At 44.4% G+C, this 20781-nt stretch overlaps 1 protein-coding gene across 1 annotated transcript in view; it reads left to right on the forward strand.

Moving 5' to 3' along the window:
- The window catches only part of BACE2 (beta-secretase 2), a 111885-nt gene that overhangs the window by 44818 nt on the left and 46286 nt on the right, over window positions 1–20781 (forward strand). Inside the window, exons 3-4 of the mRNA XM_020899817.2 lie at window positions 13920–14136; window positions 17687–17815. Of these exons, the coding sequence (XP_020755476.2) occupies window positions 13920–14136; window positions 17687–17815 (346 nt within the window). The remainder of the gene's footprint in view (window positions 1–13919; window positions 14137–17686; window positions 17816–20781) is intronic.

Here is a 20781-nt window from a genome sequence, read left to right on the forward strand (position 1 = left end):
TCTGTCCTTCACTATCTCTCAGATTTTGCTCCAAGTCATTTGCACTGGGTCACTGATGCTCACTAACTATCTCATCCTCTGCCACCCTCTTCTACTGCTTTCAGTCTTTCCCAGCATCAGGGTCTTTTCCAATGAGTTGGCTCTTCGCATCAGGTAGCGAAAGTATTGGAACTTCAGCAACAGTCCTTCAGTGAATATCCAGGGTTGATTTCCTTTAGGATTGACTGGTTTGATCTCCTTGATGTTCAAGGGACTCTCAAGAGTCTTCTCCAGCACCACAGTTTGAAAACAAATGTTCTCTGGCACTCAGACCTCTTTATGATCCAACTCTCACATCCATACATGACTACTGGAAAAACTGTAGCTTTGACTACTGACCTTTGTCAGCAAAGGGATGTCTCTGCTTTTTAATATGCTGTCTGGGTTGTCATAGCTTTTCTTCCACAGAGCAAGCAACTTTTAATTTCATGGCTGCAGTCATCATCCACAGTAATTATGGAGCTGAAGAAAATAAAACCTGTCACTATTTCCACTTTTTCCCCTCTTATTTGCCATGAAGCAATGGGACCAGATGCCATGATCTTAGTTTTTTGAATGTGGAGTTTCAAGTGAGCTTTTTCCCTATCCTCTTTCACACTCATCAGGAGGCTCTTCAGTTCCTTTTCACTTTCTGCTATTAGAGTGGTATCCTCTGCATATCTGACATTGTTGGTATTCCTCCCAGTAATCTTGATTCCAGCTTGTGATTCATCCAGACCAGTATTTCACATGATGTGCTTTCAATTCAGTTCAGTCTCTCAGTCGTGTCCAACATTTTGCAACCCCATGAACTGCAGCATGCCAGGCTTCCCTATCCATCACCAACTCCCAGAGCTTACTCAAACTCTTGTCCATTGAGTGAGTGATGCCATCTAACCATCTCATCCTCTGTCACCCACTTCTCCTCCTGCCTTCAATCTTTCCTGGCCTCAGGGTCTTTTCCAGTGAGCCAGTTATTTGCATCAGGTGGCCAAAGTATTGGAGTTTCAGCTTCAACATCAGTCCTTCCAATGACTACTCAGGACTGATTTCCTTTAGGATGGACTGGTTGGATCTTCTTGCTGTCCAAGAGATGCTCAAGAGTCTTCTCCAACACCACAGTTCAAAATCATCAATTCTTCAGTGCTTAGCTTTCTTTATAGTCCAAGTCTCACATCCATACATGACCACTGGAAAAACCGTAGCCTTGACTAGATGGACCTTTATTGGCAAGGTAATGTCTCTGCTTTTTAATATGCTATCTAGGTTGGTCATAACTTTCCTTCAAAGGAGTAAGCGTCTTTTAATTTAATGGCTACAATCAACACCTGCAGTGATTTTGCAACCCAGAAAAATAAAGTCAGCCACTGTTTCCACTGTTTCCCCATCTATTTCCCATGAAGTGATGGGACAGGATGCCATGATCTTAGTTTTTGAATGTTGAGCTTTAAGCCAACTTTCTTACTCTCCTCTTTCACTTTCATCAAGAGGCTCTTTAGTTCCTCTTCACTTTCTGCCATAAGGGTGGTATCTGCATATCTGAAGTTATTGATATTTCTCCCGGCAATCTTGATTCCAGCTTGTGCTTCCTCCAGCCCAGCGTTTCTCATGATATACTCTGCATGTAAGTTAAATAAGCAGGGTGACAATATACAGCCTTGACGTACTCCTTTTCCTATTTGGAACCAGTCTGTTGCTCCATGTCTAGTTTTAACTGCTGCTTCCTGACCTGCATACAGGTTTCTCAAGAGGCAGGTCAGATGGTCTGGTATTCCCATCTCTTTCAGAGTTTTCCACAGTTTATTGTGATCCACACAGTCAAAGGCTTTGGCATAGTCACTAAAGCAGAAATAGATGTTTTTCTGGAACTCTCTTAGTTTTTTGATGATCCAGTGGATGCTGGCAATTTGATCTCTGGCTCTTCTGCCTTTTCTAAAACCATACCACATACCGTTTTCTCAAGAGGCAGGTCAGGTGGTCTGGTGTTCCCATGCTTTACATGTAACTTAAATAAGCAGAGTGACAATATACAGCCTTGTCACACTCCTTTCCCAATTTTGAACCAGTCAGTTTTTTCATGTTCGGTTCTAACTGTTGCTTCTTGACCTGCATGCAGGTTTCTCAGGAGACAGGTAAAGTAATCTACTTCCATCTCTTTAAGAATTTTCCACAGTTTGCTGTGATCCACACAGTCAAAGGCATCAGGATAGTCAATGAAGCAGAAGTAGATGTTTTCCTGGAAATCCCTTGCTTTCTCCATGAGCCAATGAATGTTGACAATTTGATCTCTGGTTCCCCTGCCTCTTCAAAACCCTGCTTGTACATCTGGAAGTTCTTGGTTCATGTACTGCTGAAGTCTAGCTTGAAGGATTTTGAGCATAACCTTGCTAGAATGTGAAAGAAGCACAATTGTACAGTAGTTAGAGCATTCTTTGGCATTGTTTTTCTTTCGAATTGGAATGAAAATGGACTTTTCCAGTGCTGTGGCCTCGGCTGAGTTTTCCAAATTTGCTGGAATATTGAATGCAGTGCTTTAGCAGCAGCATCTTTTAGGATTTGAAATAGTTCAACTGAAATTCCATCACCTCCACTAGGTTTTTTCATAGTGGTGCTTCCTAAGTCCCACTTGACTTCACATTCCAGGATGTCTGGCCACACCATCAGGATGCACTTAGTGGTGTGTATATTTATGAATATATGTATATGTTTGTGTATGTGCCAGTATGTGTGTACGTGCACATGGTGGTGTGTATACTTGTGTAGAGATACATATATCTGTGTAAGTGTAGGTATCTGTGTATATGCATATGATTTCACACTTAGCGTGCATCTGATACACACTTAGTGGTGTGTATATTTGTGTATACAGGCATATATCTGTGTAAGTGTGGGTATCTGTGTGTACATGCACATGGTGGTATTAACATTTGTGTGTGGTGTGCATGTATGGCATGTGTTCATGAGTATGTATATGTGTACGTCCACTCCAAATGAATCCGCAGCAGGATTCTCCTAACAGACTTGGTGTGTTCTCATGAGCTCTGCTTTATAAACATTCAAGTCAAACGTGAATGTTTTGTAGTCAGACCTGACTTGCAGGGAGCTCATGACCCTTTGACATTTGTTGAGCCCCCCCAATCCTCACGAGGAGGTGGCCCAAGCAGGGCAGGGCTCATTGGATCTGAGTGTGAGACTGTTCTGGGCAGTGGCCTGGCACTTCTTGGAAAGCCACCTTTGTGTCACCTGAAGTTTGGTGGCGTCAGTCAGGGTGTGGTTCACTGAAGCCATTTCTGTGCTGGGAGGTCTTTGTGGTGAGAGAAATCCATGACTCACTTGGAAAGGACACACGGTGAGCTCAGAGCACTCAGGCCCGAGACAGGGCCCTGAGCTGGCAGCTGTGGGCGGGGCTGGGAAGGAGCAGAGCCGGATGCAGGTCTGGAACAAGGCCAGCCCTGTGTGTCCAGGTCCCTGGACTCTGGGCCCTAGGAAGCTTCGGGCGCTCCTTGTGTGTGTCACTGTTCATCTCTAGAGGAGCCCACGGGGTCAGAGTCACTCTGTCCCAGATACTTGTTGCTGCCCTAAATGTATGCACGTTTTAATTGCACATCCATTTTTTGTGACCCCAAAATTTACACTCAACAGATAAAGCCAGTAAGCTGCCACGTGGTTTGCTGTTTAGGCTTGAGAACAAGCACATCACATTTCCCTGCTACAGATCCTCTTCTTGTCTTTCCTTTCCCACCTTCTTTTCCCATAGTCTTTTGTTTCAGGGAATAAGCCCCACCTTCTTTGAGGGGAAAAAAAAAAGAAAGGAAACACAGGAGAGGAAGCCACAACTGGGGAGTTTCAGCAAATCCCCAGCAGCCTTAATAAGGCAGGAGTGCCCGTCTCTTCTCCATGCATCTTGGTCTTTGTTTTGGTGGCACAAGGAGGCCACCTGTGTGTCCAGCTGGAGGGAAGGATGGCTGGTGCTTCATGGACCCCCTCCTTCAAGGAACTAGGAGCTTAGGTTATGACTCAGGGTGTTGATAACCTTTGATCACCGAAATTCCAGGTGCACCTCCGGGCTCATGATGCTTCGTGAAGATAGATGTGAGCCCTGGAGCTGTTCTTGGGGCTTCAGATGCTTGTGAAGTGGGGCGTGGACTGTGCAGCCAGGGAACAGAGGCCGGCTGATGAGCCCCCAGCTATCCTTTGCCCCTTGCCACCCAAACTGTGATTTGTCCAAATCCTCTGCCCCAAACGGCCCCCTCCCCTCAACTACTCCGTCATGTGACAGATTTTGGAGTCAGTCCAAACCTCTCATTTTTATTCACATAGCACAGGAGGTCTGGGAACCGAGAAAGTGGCCCAGGTTCAGGCTTCTAGGACAAGAGGTCTGCCATCTTCAGCCCTGGCAGCTCCTCTTTATAGTAAGTGCTGTGTACGCTCTGAACCAAAATGCAAATGTAGTAAAACTTATCTTCACATGTAATTCTAAATGCCCTGACACAATCTGCAGGGATTGGGAGCAAGTAAAAAGAATTAATTTATAGGATGGTGATCAGCACCGCAATATGTAAACACGCTGGGTAGGAGTCACATGAAGCTGGGTGATGCAGGAGGCTGTGAGCATCACTCTGGCCATGCAAGTGCCCAGTGCAGACTGGCAAACTGAATTAAAATAGAATCAGACACCCAGAACAGCTTGGTTTGGTGATGTCAGTTTTCCAGATCAGTGGAGAATCTTGGTACAGTTTCCCCACAGGATTACCATCTTCAATCTACACAGTAGCTGCATACCTAGAAAATGCAAAGTATATTAAACTATGTAGAAGATGTTGATCTTGGTGGTGAGGCAATCCTAGCCCTATTTTTTCCACTACAAGATTCTTCCTAGTTTATACATTCTCCCAGTTTCTCCACGCCTACTGGGGTTCTGCCTGCCATAAGACAGAGCAGACATCCTTTGAGCTCAGATACATCTTTAACAGTTTTCCTCCCCAGAGCAATTTTGTTTTCCATCACAGATCTGTAGACATATGATACAATAGAAGAAAATAATAGTACAGCATAGTGAAGCCAAGTTCGAGATGTGTTTATCTATCTTTTAGATTGAAATGTGCAAATATAACACCATGGGTGTATATTTTCTTGGTTCCCAGACCTACTGTGCTACATGAATAAAAATGAGAGGTTTGGACTGACTCCAGATTCTGTTCCATGATGAAGTGGTTGAGGGGAGGGTGTTGTTTGGGGCGGAGGCTTTGGACAAACAACAGCTTGAGTGGGAAAAGGTAGCCAGGGGCTCATAAGTAGGTAGACAGCACAGCCAGGGGTCAGTAAAAGTCAGAGTGTGCTTACGACCCAGTTACCCTTTTGCTGGGTTTCCTTGATGACTCAGCAGGTAGAGAATCCACCTGCAATGCTGGAGGCATAGGAGATGCGGGTTCGATCCCTGGGTCAGGAAGAATCCCTGAGAAGGGAATGGCAACCTGCTCCGGTGTTCTTGCCTGAAAGGTCCCATGAACAGAGGAGCCTGGTGGGCTGCAGTCCAAAGGGTTGTCACAAACAGTACCTGACTAACCACACACAGGCACGCACCTGTTTGCTATGCAGATGCAGACATGGAAGCATTCAAGGGTAAACACTAGTCAACATTACAAATACTGGGTTCAGTGCCATTTAATATGTGTACAGTATTTAATCAATGGTAGACAACTGGCTTCTTTCTCACTTGCCTTCGACTTTGTTCACTGTTGGCTTGCACCATAATTCTCTCAACCGTAGTGGGACACAGCCTTCTAACTTTCCTATTAGCCAGGTTTGAGTTCAGGTTTCAGGTGGCTCCTGTCTTTCATACTTCAAGATTGAGCTTCTCTGCCTCCTTTGCACCTGATTGAATGTGAAGACTCCTGGGAACATTCGTGACTCCCATGATGGCTAGCCCTGCCATCCTGCTAACCACACAGGAGAACTCAGGGCTCCCTTCTAGTTTTCTGAGCACCCGAGGGTCTCATCTAGGTACTTCTCCTTTGTGAGCAAACACAGATCTAGCAGAACCTGCCAACATGCCGGGGAGGCCCCAAACTCCCCCACTTTGTCAGTTTCACCCCCACTGGCACCCCCATTATTCAGACTTCAGCCTGCCTTCTCATTTGCAAGTATTGTTGAAATTTATTTAGTACCTTAAAACATGACCCACTCTGGGCTTCTAGCCCTGATACTGCCTTTCTTATAAACAGATCTATTCTCAGGTGGCTCAGTAGTAAAGAATCCTCCTACCAATGCAGGAGGCATGGGTTTGATCCTGGGTCAGGGAGAACCCTGGAGAAGGAAATGACACCCACTCCAGTATTTTTGCCTGGGAAATCCCAAGGACAAAGGAGCCTGATGGGCTACAGTCCATGGGATTGCAAAGAGTTAGACATGACTGAGGAACTGAGCATGCATTCATTCTTCAACTGGGCTCTCAGGCTTCTTCTTAACTGAATCAAATGTGAAACATCGTATTTTGAGTTTTAGGCAAGTTCTATTCAATCATCTGCATTTGTCACCAATACAAACACACGGTGCTTTGCAGGTTAAATACTTGCTTTGATTTATGTTAACCTTTCTCTCCTTTCTTCTGTTTTTCCTAAATAGTTCTCATAGGTTTATGTCAACACAGATGCGTTATTGTTAAGATATGATCTATGAACATAATTTATATAGTAAATTATGTGCGATTAAGTTGCCTGATGCTTTCAGCTCACGTTATAGTTGGCCTAAGCGACATGTTCTACCATGGTATCTGATGGAAGCTGAGAGAATGTTCTACTTCCTCTTTCAATTTTTGACAAAGGTTTCTTTTCTGAGATGTAGCTTGCTGCCTTGTGATGTTTCTGTATTTGCTTGTCCCTCAGATCTCTCTTAGTTATAATAAGGTTTCTGGTTGGGTTTGTCAGCCTCTGATTCAAGTCCCCCAGTCTCTGGATATTCAGGTTTAACGCTTCCTGAAACATGTCCCAGTAATTGGAGATTTGACTTGGGGTTCTTTGACAAGATCTCTTTGATTTGTGGAATCAGACATCAGGCTACCATCAGTCATTTGTCCCATCAGAAGCACTCTTTTCCTGGTGGTGAATGTTCCAATGAATTACTATACAGCAAAAAGGCAATCATGTATTTTTTTAGATGTACTTCTTTTTTAGCCAGTAAAATAGTCTCCATCCAAGTGGCTTGATGAGAGATTCAGTATACTCAGTATACCTCTGATCTTATACTAATCTATTCAGAAATTAAGTATTTTTTCATTAAAATGTCTCCCCCTCCTATATTCCATCTGGGGTGAAGCTCACAGAGTAGTTCTGGCAAAAGAACAATTTCTTGTCTTCAACTGATGCTTATAAGTAGAGTTGGGATATTAGAAAATTATGCAGGTTATTTCCTTAAGGAGGCTGACTTGGGCCCTTGAGATCTCATGTTACATCTTTCCATCTCATGATGACACACATTTTTCTTGATTATTTAGATCATTTCTCAAGTTTGTCCAGGCGGGGTCTTGCCATATTGGGGCCCTGAAGCATTTGTCATTGTTGAGGATGTTGATGACCCTCCAGTGTGAGCAGAAGCCCCTGGGCTGGTGGATGCCCCCCACCCCCCCACCCCCCCCCCGACTCTGACATGGTCACTTCCTGGCCTTGGAAGAGTAAGACAGGTATCTGGTCACCTGGTCCAAGTCCCTTATCCCTGAGATAGAGTCCAAATTCTGAAATGTGCAGAAGACCCCTGGGGAGGTCTCAGGCAGAATTTTCCAGGAAACTCAACATTCTTTGGGGGGCCGGTGCTTTGGGGGAGCCAGAGTAGATGGAAGGATTCAACTCTCTTGACCTCTGCCCTCCCACCTCCTCCCTGTATATTTTCTGAAAACAAAATGGGTTTCTTTAAATTAATGAAATGTTCTGTGGTTCTTCTCTTCTCAGTTTGATTGATTTCACTTTTCAATCCTGCATTCCCTTCAGACTTGTTTCAGAGGCAGAAAGTCTCCTGAATTTGGTTCGAAGTGATTCTGTGGCTGTGGGTGGACTCTTTCCTAGCTCCTCATATCCTTGATGAATGGCTGTTTCTACACACCCAGAATGGATGCTACAAAAAAGCAGCCTGTGTGGGGTTCACTCTCAATATAGTTAATTAATGTCCAGAGCAGCTGAGAGCCAAAGCATTTTAGTGCCAAGAGGTGGGATGTTAGGACGTAAACATGGAGGAATGCATAGTTTTTAGGTCTAGTGCTGAAACCTACGCATTAATAACAGTCAGAGCTGCTTGCAATTCATCTCTGGGGTTTTTGTTCTATGAGTTCAAGGAGCCCAGGGAATATGAGCTAAGAATTACTTTTTTCTCTCATTATCTAGAACTGTGCTTTCTACAAGGGTAGCTACTAGACACAAGTGGCTATTTAAATTTAAATTAATTAATGTTAAATACAGGCTCATTCTTTAGTCAAACTATCCAGATGGTCCCTGACTTACATGGTTTGAATTAGCTTTCAACTTTACAATGGTGCAAAAGCAATACACATTCAGTAGAAACTGTACTTTGAATTTTGAATTTTTAAAAATTCTTTTATTTAACATTAAAGAAATTGAGGCCTATGGACCAGAATTTCTTAATCTCAGCACTACTGACATTTTGGGCAGGGTTTATTGTTGGGGTCTGTCTCGTGCGTTGGAGAATGTTTACAGCATCCTGATTTCTGTTCCATTTGATGCCAGAAGCTTCCCTCTCACACAGCTGTGACAACCAAAAATGTTTCCAGACATTACCAAATGTCACCCGGAAGGCAAAATAGCCTCTAGTTGGTAATTACTGTCATGGAAGCTGAATCATAAGTTCAATCATTGGACAATGCAACACTAAAATCCAAGTTTGGTGCTTTTTATCCCACTTTCAATGGACTTGTTCCACCAATTCTATGGAAACTTTTGTACTCATGGTGGTAAGATGGTTGCTGCCCCTCCAGATATCACATGTACATTTCCAGCAGGAAGATAGGAGGCTAGCAAGTAACAAGAGGCAAGAACACTCCTCCTAAAGTGGCCGTCTTTTTACTGAGAAGGAATGCCCTCCCTAGTGACTGTTCTACATAGCACTGGTCAGAAGTGTTTGCATTTTGAATTTTACTTCTCCCAAAGCTAGCAGTAAGGGGACAATCCTGTCTAGTGATGTTGGGAAACAGCAGCTGCTGTTCCTTGTCAGCCCTATGATCATGAGGGTAAGCGACTGATGTATTGACCCGTGAGGACCCAGACAGACATTCTGCTTTGTTCACTTTCAATTTAGTAATCAGTAAATTAAAGGAGATATTCACCATTTTATCATAAGCTAGGCCTTGTGATAGATGAGTTTGCCCAACTGTAGGCTAATATAGGTGTTCTGAGCACCATTAAGGTAGGCTGGGCTGAGCTAAGATGTTCAGAAGGTTCCGTCCATTAAATATATTTTCAACCTAATGATAATTTCAACTTACAATAGGTATATCAGGATATAACCCCATTGGGGAAGATCTACAGTCACATTTCAGGTGCTTTGTAGTCACCTGTGGCTACTGTATTGGAAGCATAGATAGAGAATATTCCTGTCATTGCAGAAGCTCTTTTGGACAGTCTTGGTCCAGAACACGGAAGAACTCCATCTTTTAAAAACCTGGAAGGCTCTTCTCCTTCCCTGCACCATTTCAGCCAAGTTTTACCTGAGACTTGCCCCCTTTCCTGGAGGTTATTGGACTTCACAGTGAAACAGTTTTGGATATTCAGAAAGATTATATAGGAACATTTTCTAGGAAAAAAGCTTACATTTTCTAGTAGCAGCTCGTAGATTGAATAAAGGTAGCAAGCGATTAGATAATTATAATAATAGCAGCTATTTTTGTTGTGTACCTGCTGTGTTCTGGGGTTTTGTTCTAAATAGTTTGCAAAGAGACTCAGAGATTTAGCAAATGAACTTACTGTTGCCAGGAGGAAGGGGTAGTTAGGGAGTTTGGGAAGGTCATGTACACACTGCTATATTCAAAATGGATAACCAGCAAGGACCTGCTGTTTAGCACAGGGAACTCTGCTCAGTGTTATGTGCCAGCTTGGATGGGAGCGGGCTTTTGGGAGAGAAATGTGTGTGTGTGTGTGAGTTGCTTAGCTGTGTCCAACTCTTTGCGACCCCATGGACGTAAGCCCACCAGGCTCCTCTCTCTATGGAATTCTCCAGGCAAGAATACTGGAGTGGGTTGCCATTCCCTTCTCCCAGGAATCTTCCTGACCCAGGGGTCAAACCCAGGTCTCCTGCATTGCAGGCAGATTCCTTACCATCTGAGCCTCCAGGGAAGCCCTTGGGGGAGAATGGAGACATGTATATGTATGGCTGAGTCCCTTTGCTATTCACCTGAAGCTACTAAAACATTGTTAATCAACTATACTCCAATAGAAAATAAAAAATTTTTAAGTTTGAAAATAAAATACCTTAAATAATGATAATATATTCATTCAAAAAATAAATGGTTTATAGTATTAACTCTTTTAATCCTTAGAATTAACCCTGTGAAGTGTGGTGCTATATTGTCCCTACTTTTCACTTGAGGAGACTGAGGTATAGAGAAGTTAAATAACCTAGCCTGGAGTCACACACAGCTCCTAAGTGGTTGAAGTGCTATTTGACCCCAGACAGCGTAACTCCAGCTGCCTCCCACATCTTTGTAAGTGGCACCAGAGTATCCAGAATGTTCACCCGTGAGGGAAATAGCAAACTGGTCAGTACACTGCAGAGGATGTTCTGCCTAGAAGGTCAGCCTGGTTAGAAGGGCAGCCCGGTTCATGCTCTTCTCGGTGACCTCAGCAGATTCTAATGAGTTTTCTGTAGGCTCACCAGGCTTCCCTGGTGGCTCAGATGGTGAAGAAACTGCCTGTAATACAGGAGACCTGGATTCAATCTCGGGGTTGGGAAAATCCCCCGGGGGAGAGCATGGCAACCCACTCCAGTGTTCTTTGCCTGGAGAATCCCCATGGACAGAGGAGCCTGGCGGGCTACAGTCCATGGGGTTGCAAAGAGTCAGACACGCCTGAGCGACTAAGCACAACAGACTAAAAATTAAAAAGGAAACAACTTCTCAAAAGAAAGTCATGACACTATAGACTGTTTGGTGGGGATAACTGATCTTCTAGATGAAGAATTGGTAAATTAGGGCTGGCAGGCTACCTCCAGCCTGCCGCCTGTTTTCCTAAGTAAATTTTGTTGGAACATGGCCACACGTGTTTGTTTAATCTGTCACCCATGGTTGCTTCTTCACTAGCAGGACAGAGGAGGTGAAATGGAGATCATGTGACCCACAAAAGCTGAAACATTTATTTTCTGGCCCTTTAGAGAAGAATCTCACCAGCCCTGTGGTGGACCGTATTCTCTTAAGTCTTTCAAAATAACTAGCCTCTTCTGTTAGAAATAGTGCTCATGTTTTGAACTTGAAGAATGACCCTAAATTGTCAGAAAGGACTGGCATTTCAGTATTTTCATTGCTTTTCAACCTAATGTGTACAGCCCATGTTGTGTGCCAGGCATCACTGGATTGGTGCTGATACTCAGACCTGGCACCAAAACACCAGCCCTCAAATGCCTGCCTTTCAGTGGCCTGACTGTGTGCTTTGTGTAAGTAATTTCTGATGGGTCCCTTCGCACTCCATGTGTCTGGGGTCCATTCATGCTTACTTTTCTGCCTGTGCTTGCTGTTGTCAGAAGACATGTGTACAGAAAATGTTCTCTGAGTGTGGCTCTCTTTTTAAGATTGTGGTGGAGTTAGCTAAAATAGTCAGAAAACATTAAAATTAGACATTCTTTGTATTTCATATCCTGTTATGGAGTAGGAATAAATTAAACTTCTCTAAAATATGTCTGCCAGACATTTTAAAAATATCTTTTCCCCCCGATTATAAAAGTTATATATGCAGAAAATACGGAAGGACCTAACTGCAAGAATGAGAGTTCGCCCCACAAAACCCCACCACTCAGAGGTAGCCCTGTTAGTATCTGAGTGTAATAATTTTTTTTTGAAGAAGATACTGCCATATATACAAAGGTTTCTTTTATCTTAATTTTTCTCTGTGTCATTGAAAATGTCTTAGTCAGCATCATTTTCCAGTACTACATCGTATTCCATTCATATTTCTGTACCATAATTTACTAAACTGTTTCCTTTTTTTACTGGGGATTTAGGTTGTTTCCAGCTGTTTGCTACTATAAATAGAACATAATAACTGTCTTTGTTAATGAATCTCTTGTTTGCATCATGGGTGTTTCCTTAGGGTCAGGTTCTCAGAAGTGCAGTTACTGAATTAAGTAGACCTAACACTTTCAATACTTTGGCCACCTCATGCGAAGAGTTGACTCATTAGAAAAGACCCTGATGCTGGGAGGGATTGGGGGCAGGAGGAGAAGGGGATGACAGAGGATGAGATGGTTGGATGGCATCACTGACTTGATGGGCATGAGTTTGAGTAAACTCCAAGAGTTTGTGATGGACAGGGAGGCCTGGCGTGCTGCGATTCATGGAGTCGCAAAGAGTTGGACATGACTGAGCGACTGAACTGAACTAAACTGAACATTTTTAAAGTTTATAACATGTACCCCCCAAAATTCATATCATCTGTGACTTAACTTCCTCTCTGTCTCCTAACAGTACCATACTAGGTCATATAACCCGACAGCAAAGACTTATTAACGTGTATGAATGTTCAGAGATTGAATGTTAAAATGAAAACTGTAGACAAACAGGTACCTTTACAATGATCCCACTGGTGGTTGGACACTTCTCTTAGGAATGTGATTGTTTTCCTAAGAGAAGCATGGTTGGAACACAGATATTTGCTTGGAGATGTCCCTTGGCCTGTAGTGCAGTAGAGTTGTCAAGCTCAGCTGAGTGTAAGAATGACCTTACAGGACTGGACACCCCAAGGCTTTGACACCTGCTGCTCTCTCTCTCCAGGACGTCCCCCTGCAGAGAGTCCCGTAGGTTATTGTCTTCACGCAGGTCTTACATGAACGTCATCTCTCAGAGCAGCCTCTGTGACCTCCACGTCTGTCTCCCACCCCTCACCCTGCCCTCTTCCCTGGGTAGCTCCCATCACTCTATCATTGCTTGGAATTCTGGGTGCTCATTTGTTTACTGTCTGTCTCTGAAATCCCGAGAGCAAGGCTTCCATGTGCCCTGTCCGTTGTCTGGTCCTGTTCTTGTTATTCTGTCTCAGGATCTCTTACCCTTAGGTGTGTGCGGTTGTCGCAATGACTTGTATCCCAGCTTGTCATTAGCATCACCCTTCTGATATGGGGATAATCAGCTTGGGGACAGATGGACGGCCTTGAGAAGGAACCTGTGATGCCAGGAGATCACAGGGGCCCTGAGGAGGGCTGGCCCTGGTGTTGGGGGGTGTGGCTTGACTTTTATTCACCACATTGGCTGTTTGTATGAATTTGAACCTGCGGCCACTTTGGGCACAAGCTACTGGCCCTCCTTCTGGGGCTGCTGGCCCCTCCCTTGTCACAGATCAGCAGTGCAGCATCCCCCCAGAGCTGGAGGGACAGGCCGACCCACGCTTGGTTGTGGCGTTCCAGTTAAGGACAACTCCTGACTTACGGGGGATGCGTGGGCCCAGGAAGGAGTTAAACTCGGGTTACATGTAGACCCCAGTACTCCCTCACATGTGGCACGGAAAATGTCATTGCCCAAATGTCAGCGATTGTGTTATGGGAAATCCTGCCTTGTGAGCACGAGGACTCTTCTCGGGAAGAATTGCCGATGCACGCCTTCCTCACTCAGAGCGGCTGTCTTGGCGGCCGTGACCACCGTGTGGTCAGAACAGCGGAAGGTGGATGGAGCACAGGACACCATGCCTCTTCTCTTTCTCCAGGTCCAGCACCTACCGCCCCAAGGGTTTTGATGTCACTGTGAAGTACACACAGGGGAGTTGGACCGGCTTCGTTGGGGAGGACGTGGTCACCATCCCAAAAGGCTTCAACAGTTCTTTTCTTGTCAACATCGCCACCATATTTGAGTCGGAGAATTTCTTTCTGCCTGGGATTAGATGGAATGGAATACTTGGACTGGCTTATGCTACGCTGGCCAAGGTAAGAATGATGGGTGGGTCTGCGAACATCAAATGATGGAACAAAATGCTAAAACCAGTCCCTTGCGGGGCCAGCAGAGGGGTCCAGGCTGTCCACGACAGTCAGTGAGTATCACATGGTTGAAAGACCAGTGTTCACATGACTGATTAGACCTCTGAGCATTTAAAAAATTTAAGGTAAATGATGAGATTCTTTGAGCCTTCCTGTAAGATATTCCCATGGCATGAGTTTTTTCATTCGTCTTTTTCTGTTTATTTTACTTGTATAGTTGACAAATGTTAACAGAATCTGAATCCCTTTGATGATGGTGCTTGTTTAGGAGATTTTATTAGGGCAAGATTAAGAGAAAATACATTTATTAAATTCATAAAGGGGACTTCCGATGCAGGGGATGAAGGTTCGATCCCTGGTCAGGCAACTAGAATCGCATACGCTGCATGGCATGGCCAAAAAAATTCTTTAAAAAATAATATTGATAAAGAAGGAGCCTCAGGGTGACTGTGGAAACTCCACAGGAAGATGTGTCCCGCCAGGCACAGAGCAAGACACTGCTTTCCCCTCACTCTGGAACTGGAGCCCAAATACCTGCAGGCACACCCTGGGGATTGCCGGCCAGGGGAAGCAGTGATGCTTCTAGGAGAGACAGTGAAACCTTGCCCTCATCAGCATCAGGACCGTCACAAAACAGGGAAAGACAGGACAGTTCTCTGTCCTTGGTCCACCCCAAGGAAGCAATGATCACATGTGGGAGGAGAGGGGTGGGTTGGGAAGGAAAGGATGCGGGGCACGCGGATCTGACACCCCGGTGTGGCCCCCGAGCTCCGAAGGCCAGGGTAGTTTAGTGTACACATGAGGAGAGGTCGCCCCTCCTGGCCTGTTACCAGGCACCCTGGCTTGGCTTCTCCTTGTTCAGACAGGCTTTGAGCCAGCGCTAAGTGTGAAACAAAGAATTGTGGGTGTAGAAAGTCCTGTTTTCTCTCTGGAAGGATGTTTGCTCCAGCTTGAGTTTACTAGCAAGTGATGCAGGCAATGAGGTGGTGGGTGGGGGGGGTGGGAAGGGAGGGGGCGATAGAGGGCAGGGGGCGTTTCCCAACACTGTAGTTTCTTAAAGAGAAGGAACAACCCGTGATCCCTGGACCGAGACCATTACAAGATGTCCTTCCATGGAGTCTTCCCCAGAAGGCAGACTTCATAGGCTCACGTTAGTTATGTGTGGACAGAGGGTCAGAGAGGTTTACCCCTTGCCGAGGACTGTCAGAGCACAGAGCCCTGTCTGAAGAGCCCAGATGGATTTTAGAGCTCAGAACCATAGGGCATTCCAGGCGGCTCAGCAGTAAAGAATCTGCCTGAAATGCAAGAGATATGGGTTCAATCCCTGGGGCTGGAAGATTCCCTAGAGAAGCAACCCACTCCAGTATTCTTGCCTGGAAATCCCACAGACAGAGGAGCCTGGCAGGCTATAGTCTACGGGGTCACAAAGTGTTGGATATAACTTAGCAACTAAACAACAACCACCATAAGAAAAGTTTAATGTGAGTTCCCAAACTTGTAACAGCTTCCATTTCTAAATACTTTTCGCTGACAATTGACCATGTGTTTCTTCTTGTGACTTCAAAAATAAAAGATGTATGATTGATTTGATGCTGGTTATTTGGGAGTTGGTAGCTTAAAGCTAAATTATCTGGAATTAATAATACATGAAACCTCCTTGAGAATAGACTGCTTTGGGGTTTTTTGGACGTCTAGACTCTCCACAAGACCTTTTATCTTTTCATCTATGAGATTCCAAGATGGCCAACAATTGGCTTCATGATCCTAGGTTAGGGGAGACCAAAGCAGGATTTACAGGAAGTGGAACATGGCTAGAAATAGGACTGGCAGGGCAGTCTAGGTTGGCGGCCCAAAGGCATTTCTGAAATAGACTCCGTGAGCACCCACTGAGGGTGTCAGAGTGGGCCGGTCCCCAGCTGATGCTGTTTGCTCCCCCACCAAAGATGTGGTTATGGCCACCTGCAGGGTCTCAACCTGCTGAATCAGGTTCTCAACTGGTCTGGGCAACTGTGTGCTTCTAAACCTTAAAGGTTTAAAAGGGATACATAAAGGGATCCTAAGTGCTGCCGAAGAATGACTTGGTGCAATAATAATAGATCCTGTCCCATGTACTGGGCACTTTTCCAAGCACTCTGTATGTACTGACCCACTTAAGCCCCAGAAGAGCTCTGGAATGTGACTATGATCCCCATTTTACAGATAAGGAAACAAAGAGACAAGTCACACAGTTTGCAGGTCAGGGGTGGAGCCCCAGGATTCAATTCCAGGCAGTGTTTACCTGGCTGCTTCTCACAAAGGGAGACACAGGCTGGGTCATCACCAGACCCAACCTGGTTTCTAGAGGGGGCTTTGTCTCCTTCCTTGACCCAAACACAGAGTGTTTAGGCTACAATTACACAGAGGGATTGTGCCAAATTCTGCCAGAGTCCACAGAGGCTGGGAAAGAAACAATAAGAGGCCAGATAGGAAGAAGCTAAACAAATAGGAAGGTTTCTCTCTGATCACACTGCTCTCGCTGCCTCCAGAGTTTCAGTTCCTACAGATTATAAATAATCCTTCCCTATATTTACTGTGGATGGCCAGAAGATGCCTGCAGCACCTAAGCTGCTACAATTGTTGAGATTTCATCAAGAACAAACCATTCATAGTCACAAACTCTAATCTCTCCCAGTTGTCAAAGCCAAAATGGAAACATGGATCTATGACATTCTTTCCTCACCACCAGCACCTATAACCCCCCTCCCCCACTCCCGCAGCTAAGACCTGTTCCCAGACCATCCTTCCTTTTCAGTTCTAGAGAAATGGGGTTGTTCTCTGAAGGCATGGTTACATGTAAGGAGGCCCAGAGGATGTTACTGACATATGGGAATGAGGAGTAATGGGCTTTTAAACTGCAGGACAAGAGCATCATTCCTTTTCTGATTGCAACAGTAGCATTGTTCCTTTTCTGGTCACCAGAGTTCAGCAGACAGCGGGCAGAGCTAAGCCTCCTCCCAGGGGTCAGGGATGTGAACTGTTTTCTTGGGTCAGGCACCTGTCATTTGCATGGTGGACGACTATGACTGAAAGGAGTAGGAAAAAAAACTTTTTCTGAAGCTGCAAAGGCAGCTCCTGGAGACCCTGTTCTTTCCTTACTCCGAAATGTCTAAGATTAGACTCCACCACCTACCTAGGTAACCCATTTCTGCATCTTCTCAAGCTGGCCTCACGAGGTGGTCAGATGATAAATGGGGCAGCCACTTCACAGCTTCAGGAAATACTATCTTATCTTCCCAACAGAGTCACTGCCCCAAAAGGAAAAATACCAAGTCACAAGGAGTTCTGTTGGAGGCTTCCGAATGAGTGGACTTAATCATGAGCTTGTTTATTTCTTAACCTTGAAAATGTTAAATAGAAAGAAATACCACGTTGTACACCATGGCTGGCCCCTGCACAGGGTGACCCCTTGTCTACCCTCGAGTCCTTAATCAGCTGCCTTGTTTCCCTGCCCCTCCTGCAGCCTTCAAGTTCTCTGGAGACCTTCTTTGATTCCCTCGTGGCACAAGCAAAAATCCCCAATGTATTCTCCATGCAGATGTGTGGGGCCGGACTGCCAGTAGCTGGATCTGGTACCAACGGAGGTAGTCTTGTGGGTATCTTTTAGTCTTAAAGGGGGGGAAAAAAATCACAAACCAGTGGGGCTGTTTTTCCTGCCTTATTAAGACTCTGATAGAAATATTAGACACATAGAGATACATAGGTGCTGTAAAGGTTTTGATAATCCTTGTTTTATAGCCTTAAAAATGGATAAAATTAGGTAATTTTTAATCTTTCCTAAGCATCCTGCTATCTAATAAAATGATTCTCATTGCTTCCCCAAATTCCTTTAAAGCTTTTTTTTTTTTAAAATGTTCCTTTGAAAGGTGACTGATGTTGTTGGGTGTTGGAGGGAGGGGCATATGAGGACCTGTGGGGCAGGGTGGTAGTTCGGCTGTGCTCTGGGGAGTGGGGCCTGGGATTTCATAAACTTGTTGGAGAAACAGGAGCACCTTATGCACAGGAGTACATACACATGCATATACACACATGTTACACATCTTATACATACACTATACCCATCTTGAGTTCCGAAGAGGAGCATAGAGAGATAAAAAAGTCTTCCTAAGTGATCAATACAAAGAAATAGAAGAAAACATAGAATGGGAAAGACTAGAGATCTCTTAAAGAAAATCAGAGATATCAAAGGAACATTTCATGCAAAGATGGGCACAAAAAAGGACAGAAAGAGTATGGACCTAACAGAAGCAGAAGATATTAAGAAAAGGTGGCAAGAATACATGTAAGAACTATACAAAAAAGATCTTCATGAATAACCATGAATAACCATAACCGATAACCAGATATACTGGCTCTAGGATACCCATTCAAATGGGCCATAGGAAGCATCACTACAAACAAAGCTAGTGTAGGTAATGGAATTCCAGCTGAGCTATTTCAAATCCTAAAAGATGATGCTGTTAAAGGGATGCACTCAATATGCCAGCAAATCTGGAAAACTCAGCAGTGACCACAAGACTGGAAAAGGTCATTTCAACAACCTTTCATTCCAATCCCAATGAATGCTCAGACTACTGCACAATTGCACTCATTTCACACACTAGCAAAGTAATGCTCAAAATTCTCCAAGTGAGGCTTCAACAGTACCTGAACCATGAACTTCAAGATGTTCAAGCTGGATATAGAAAAGGCAGAGGAACGAGAGATCAAATTGCCAACATTCATTGGATCATCAAAAAGCAAGAGAGTGCCAGAAAAACATCTACTTCTGCTTTATTGACTACGCCAAAGCCTTTGACTGTGTGGATCACAACAAACTGGAATATTCTTCAAGAGATAGGAATACCAGACCACCTTACCTTCCTCCTGAGAATATGTATACAGGTCAAGAAGCAACAGTTAGAACTGAACATGGAACAACAGACTGGTTCCAAATCAGGAAAGGAGTACCTCAAGGCTGTATATTGTCACCCTGCTTATTTAGTATATATGCAGAATACATCATGTGAAATGCCAGACTGGGTGAAGCACAAGCTGGAATCAAGATCACTGGGAGAAATATCAATAACCTCAGATATGCAGATGACACCACCCTTATGGCAGAAAGCGAAAAGGAACTGAAGAGCCTCTTGATGAAAGTGAAAGAGGAGAGTGAAAAAGCCGGCTTAAAACTCAACATTCAAAAAACTAAGGTCATGGCATCTAGTTCCATCACTTCATGGCAAATAGATGGGGAAACAATGGAAAGAGTGTCAGACTTTATTTTCTTGGGCTCCAAAATCACTGCAAATGGTGACTTCAGCCATGAAATTAAAAGACACTTGCTGTTTGGAAGAAATGCTATGACCAACCTAGAGAGCATATTAAAAAGCAGAGACATCACTTTGCCAACAAAGGTCCATCTGGTCAAAGCTATGGTTTTCCAGTGGTCATGTATGGATATGAGAGTTGGACCATAAAGAAAGCTGAGCACCGAAGAATTGATGCTTTTGAACTGTGGTGTTGGAGAAGACTCTTGAGAGTCCGTTGGACTGCAAGGAGATTCAGCTAGTCCATCCTAAAGGAAATCAGTCCTGAATATTCATTGGAAGGACTGATGCTGAAGCTGAAACTCCAATACTTTGGCCACCTGATGTGAAGAACTGACTCACTGGAAAAGACCCTGATACTGGGAAAGATTGAAGGCAGGAGGAGAAGGGGATGACAGAGGATGAGATGGTTGGATGGCATCACCAACTTGATGGACATGCGTTTCAGCAAGCTCTGGGAGTTGGTGATGGACAAGGAAGCCTGGTGTGCTGCCATCCATGGGGTCACAAAGAGTTGGATATGACTGAGCAACTGAACTGAACTGATACATACTTACACGTATGTGCATGCACAGAATACACACATATATACACATGCACACAGATATGCACACATGTACACACATACACACCACACATACATCATATACACGTATGCTTACACACGTGTGCACACACATGTACACACAAGTATATACACATGGATATGCACATATACACACATACTTGTGTATACATTACACATGCATGCATGCACACACTATATACAGTTACACAGAGATTTACATAATACATACTTGCACGTGCATACATACAAATACATGCACAGATGTACACATACCTACACACATACACACACACACATAGTGAAACAGAGTCAATCCTGGGAACATGCCATATCCCAAGTGTCTCCCTGATGGGCCTGCACCCAGACATCTACGGGAGGAGACAATGGGGAGAATGTACATGAAATGCCCCCAGGGCGGTGATGCTGACCCCTCTGCTCTCCGAATGCAAGAAACAGCCTCACACTTTTTTTACCTGTTTTTTTTTAACCACCTTTTCAGAGGAGAGGGGTGATATTTTACAGATTTCCAAAATGAAGTTTTGATTAGAGAAGCTCTTTTGTTCTTCTTTCCATGCAAATATGTGGGGCAGGAAGTCATCCTTCGTCTTCTGCAGAACTAAATTTTGTCAGTCTGTGTGGTTAACCATTTTATTGCATTTCTTTGCCCACGGTTGGGATGGG

The sequence above is a fragment of the Odocoileus virginianus genome, chromosome 4, assembly GCF_023699985.2.
Source record: "Odocoileus virginianus isolate 20LAN1187 ecotype Illinois chromosome 4, Ovbor_1.2, whole genome shotgun sequence".
Classification (NCBI taxonomy): Eukaryota; Metazoa; Chordata; class Mammalia; order Artiodactyla; family Cervidae; genus Odocoileus; species Odocoileus virginianus.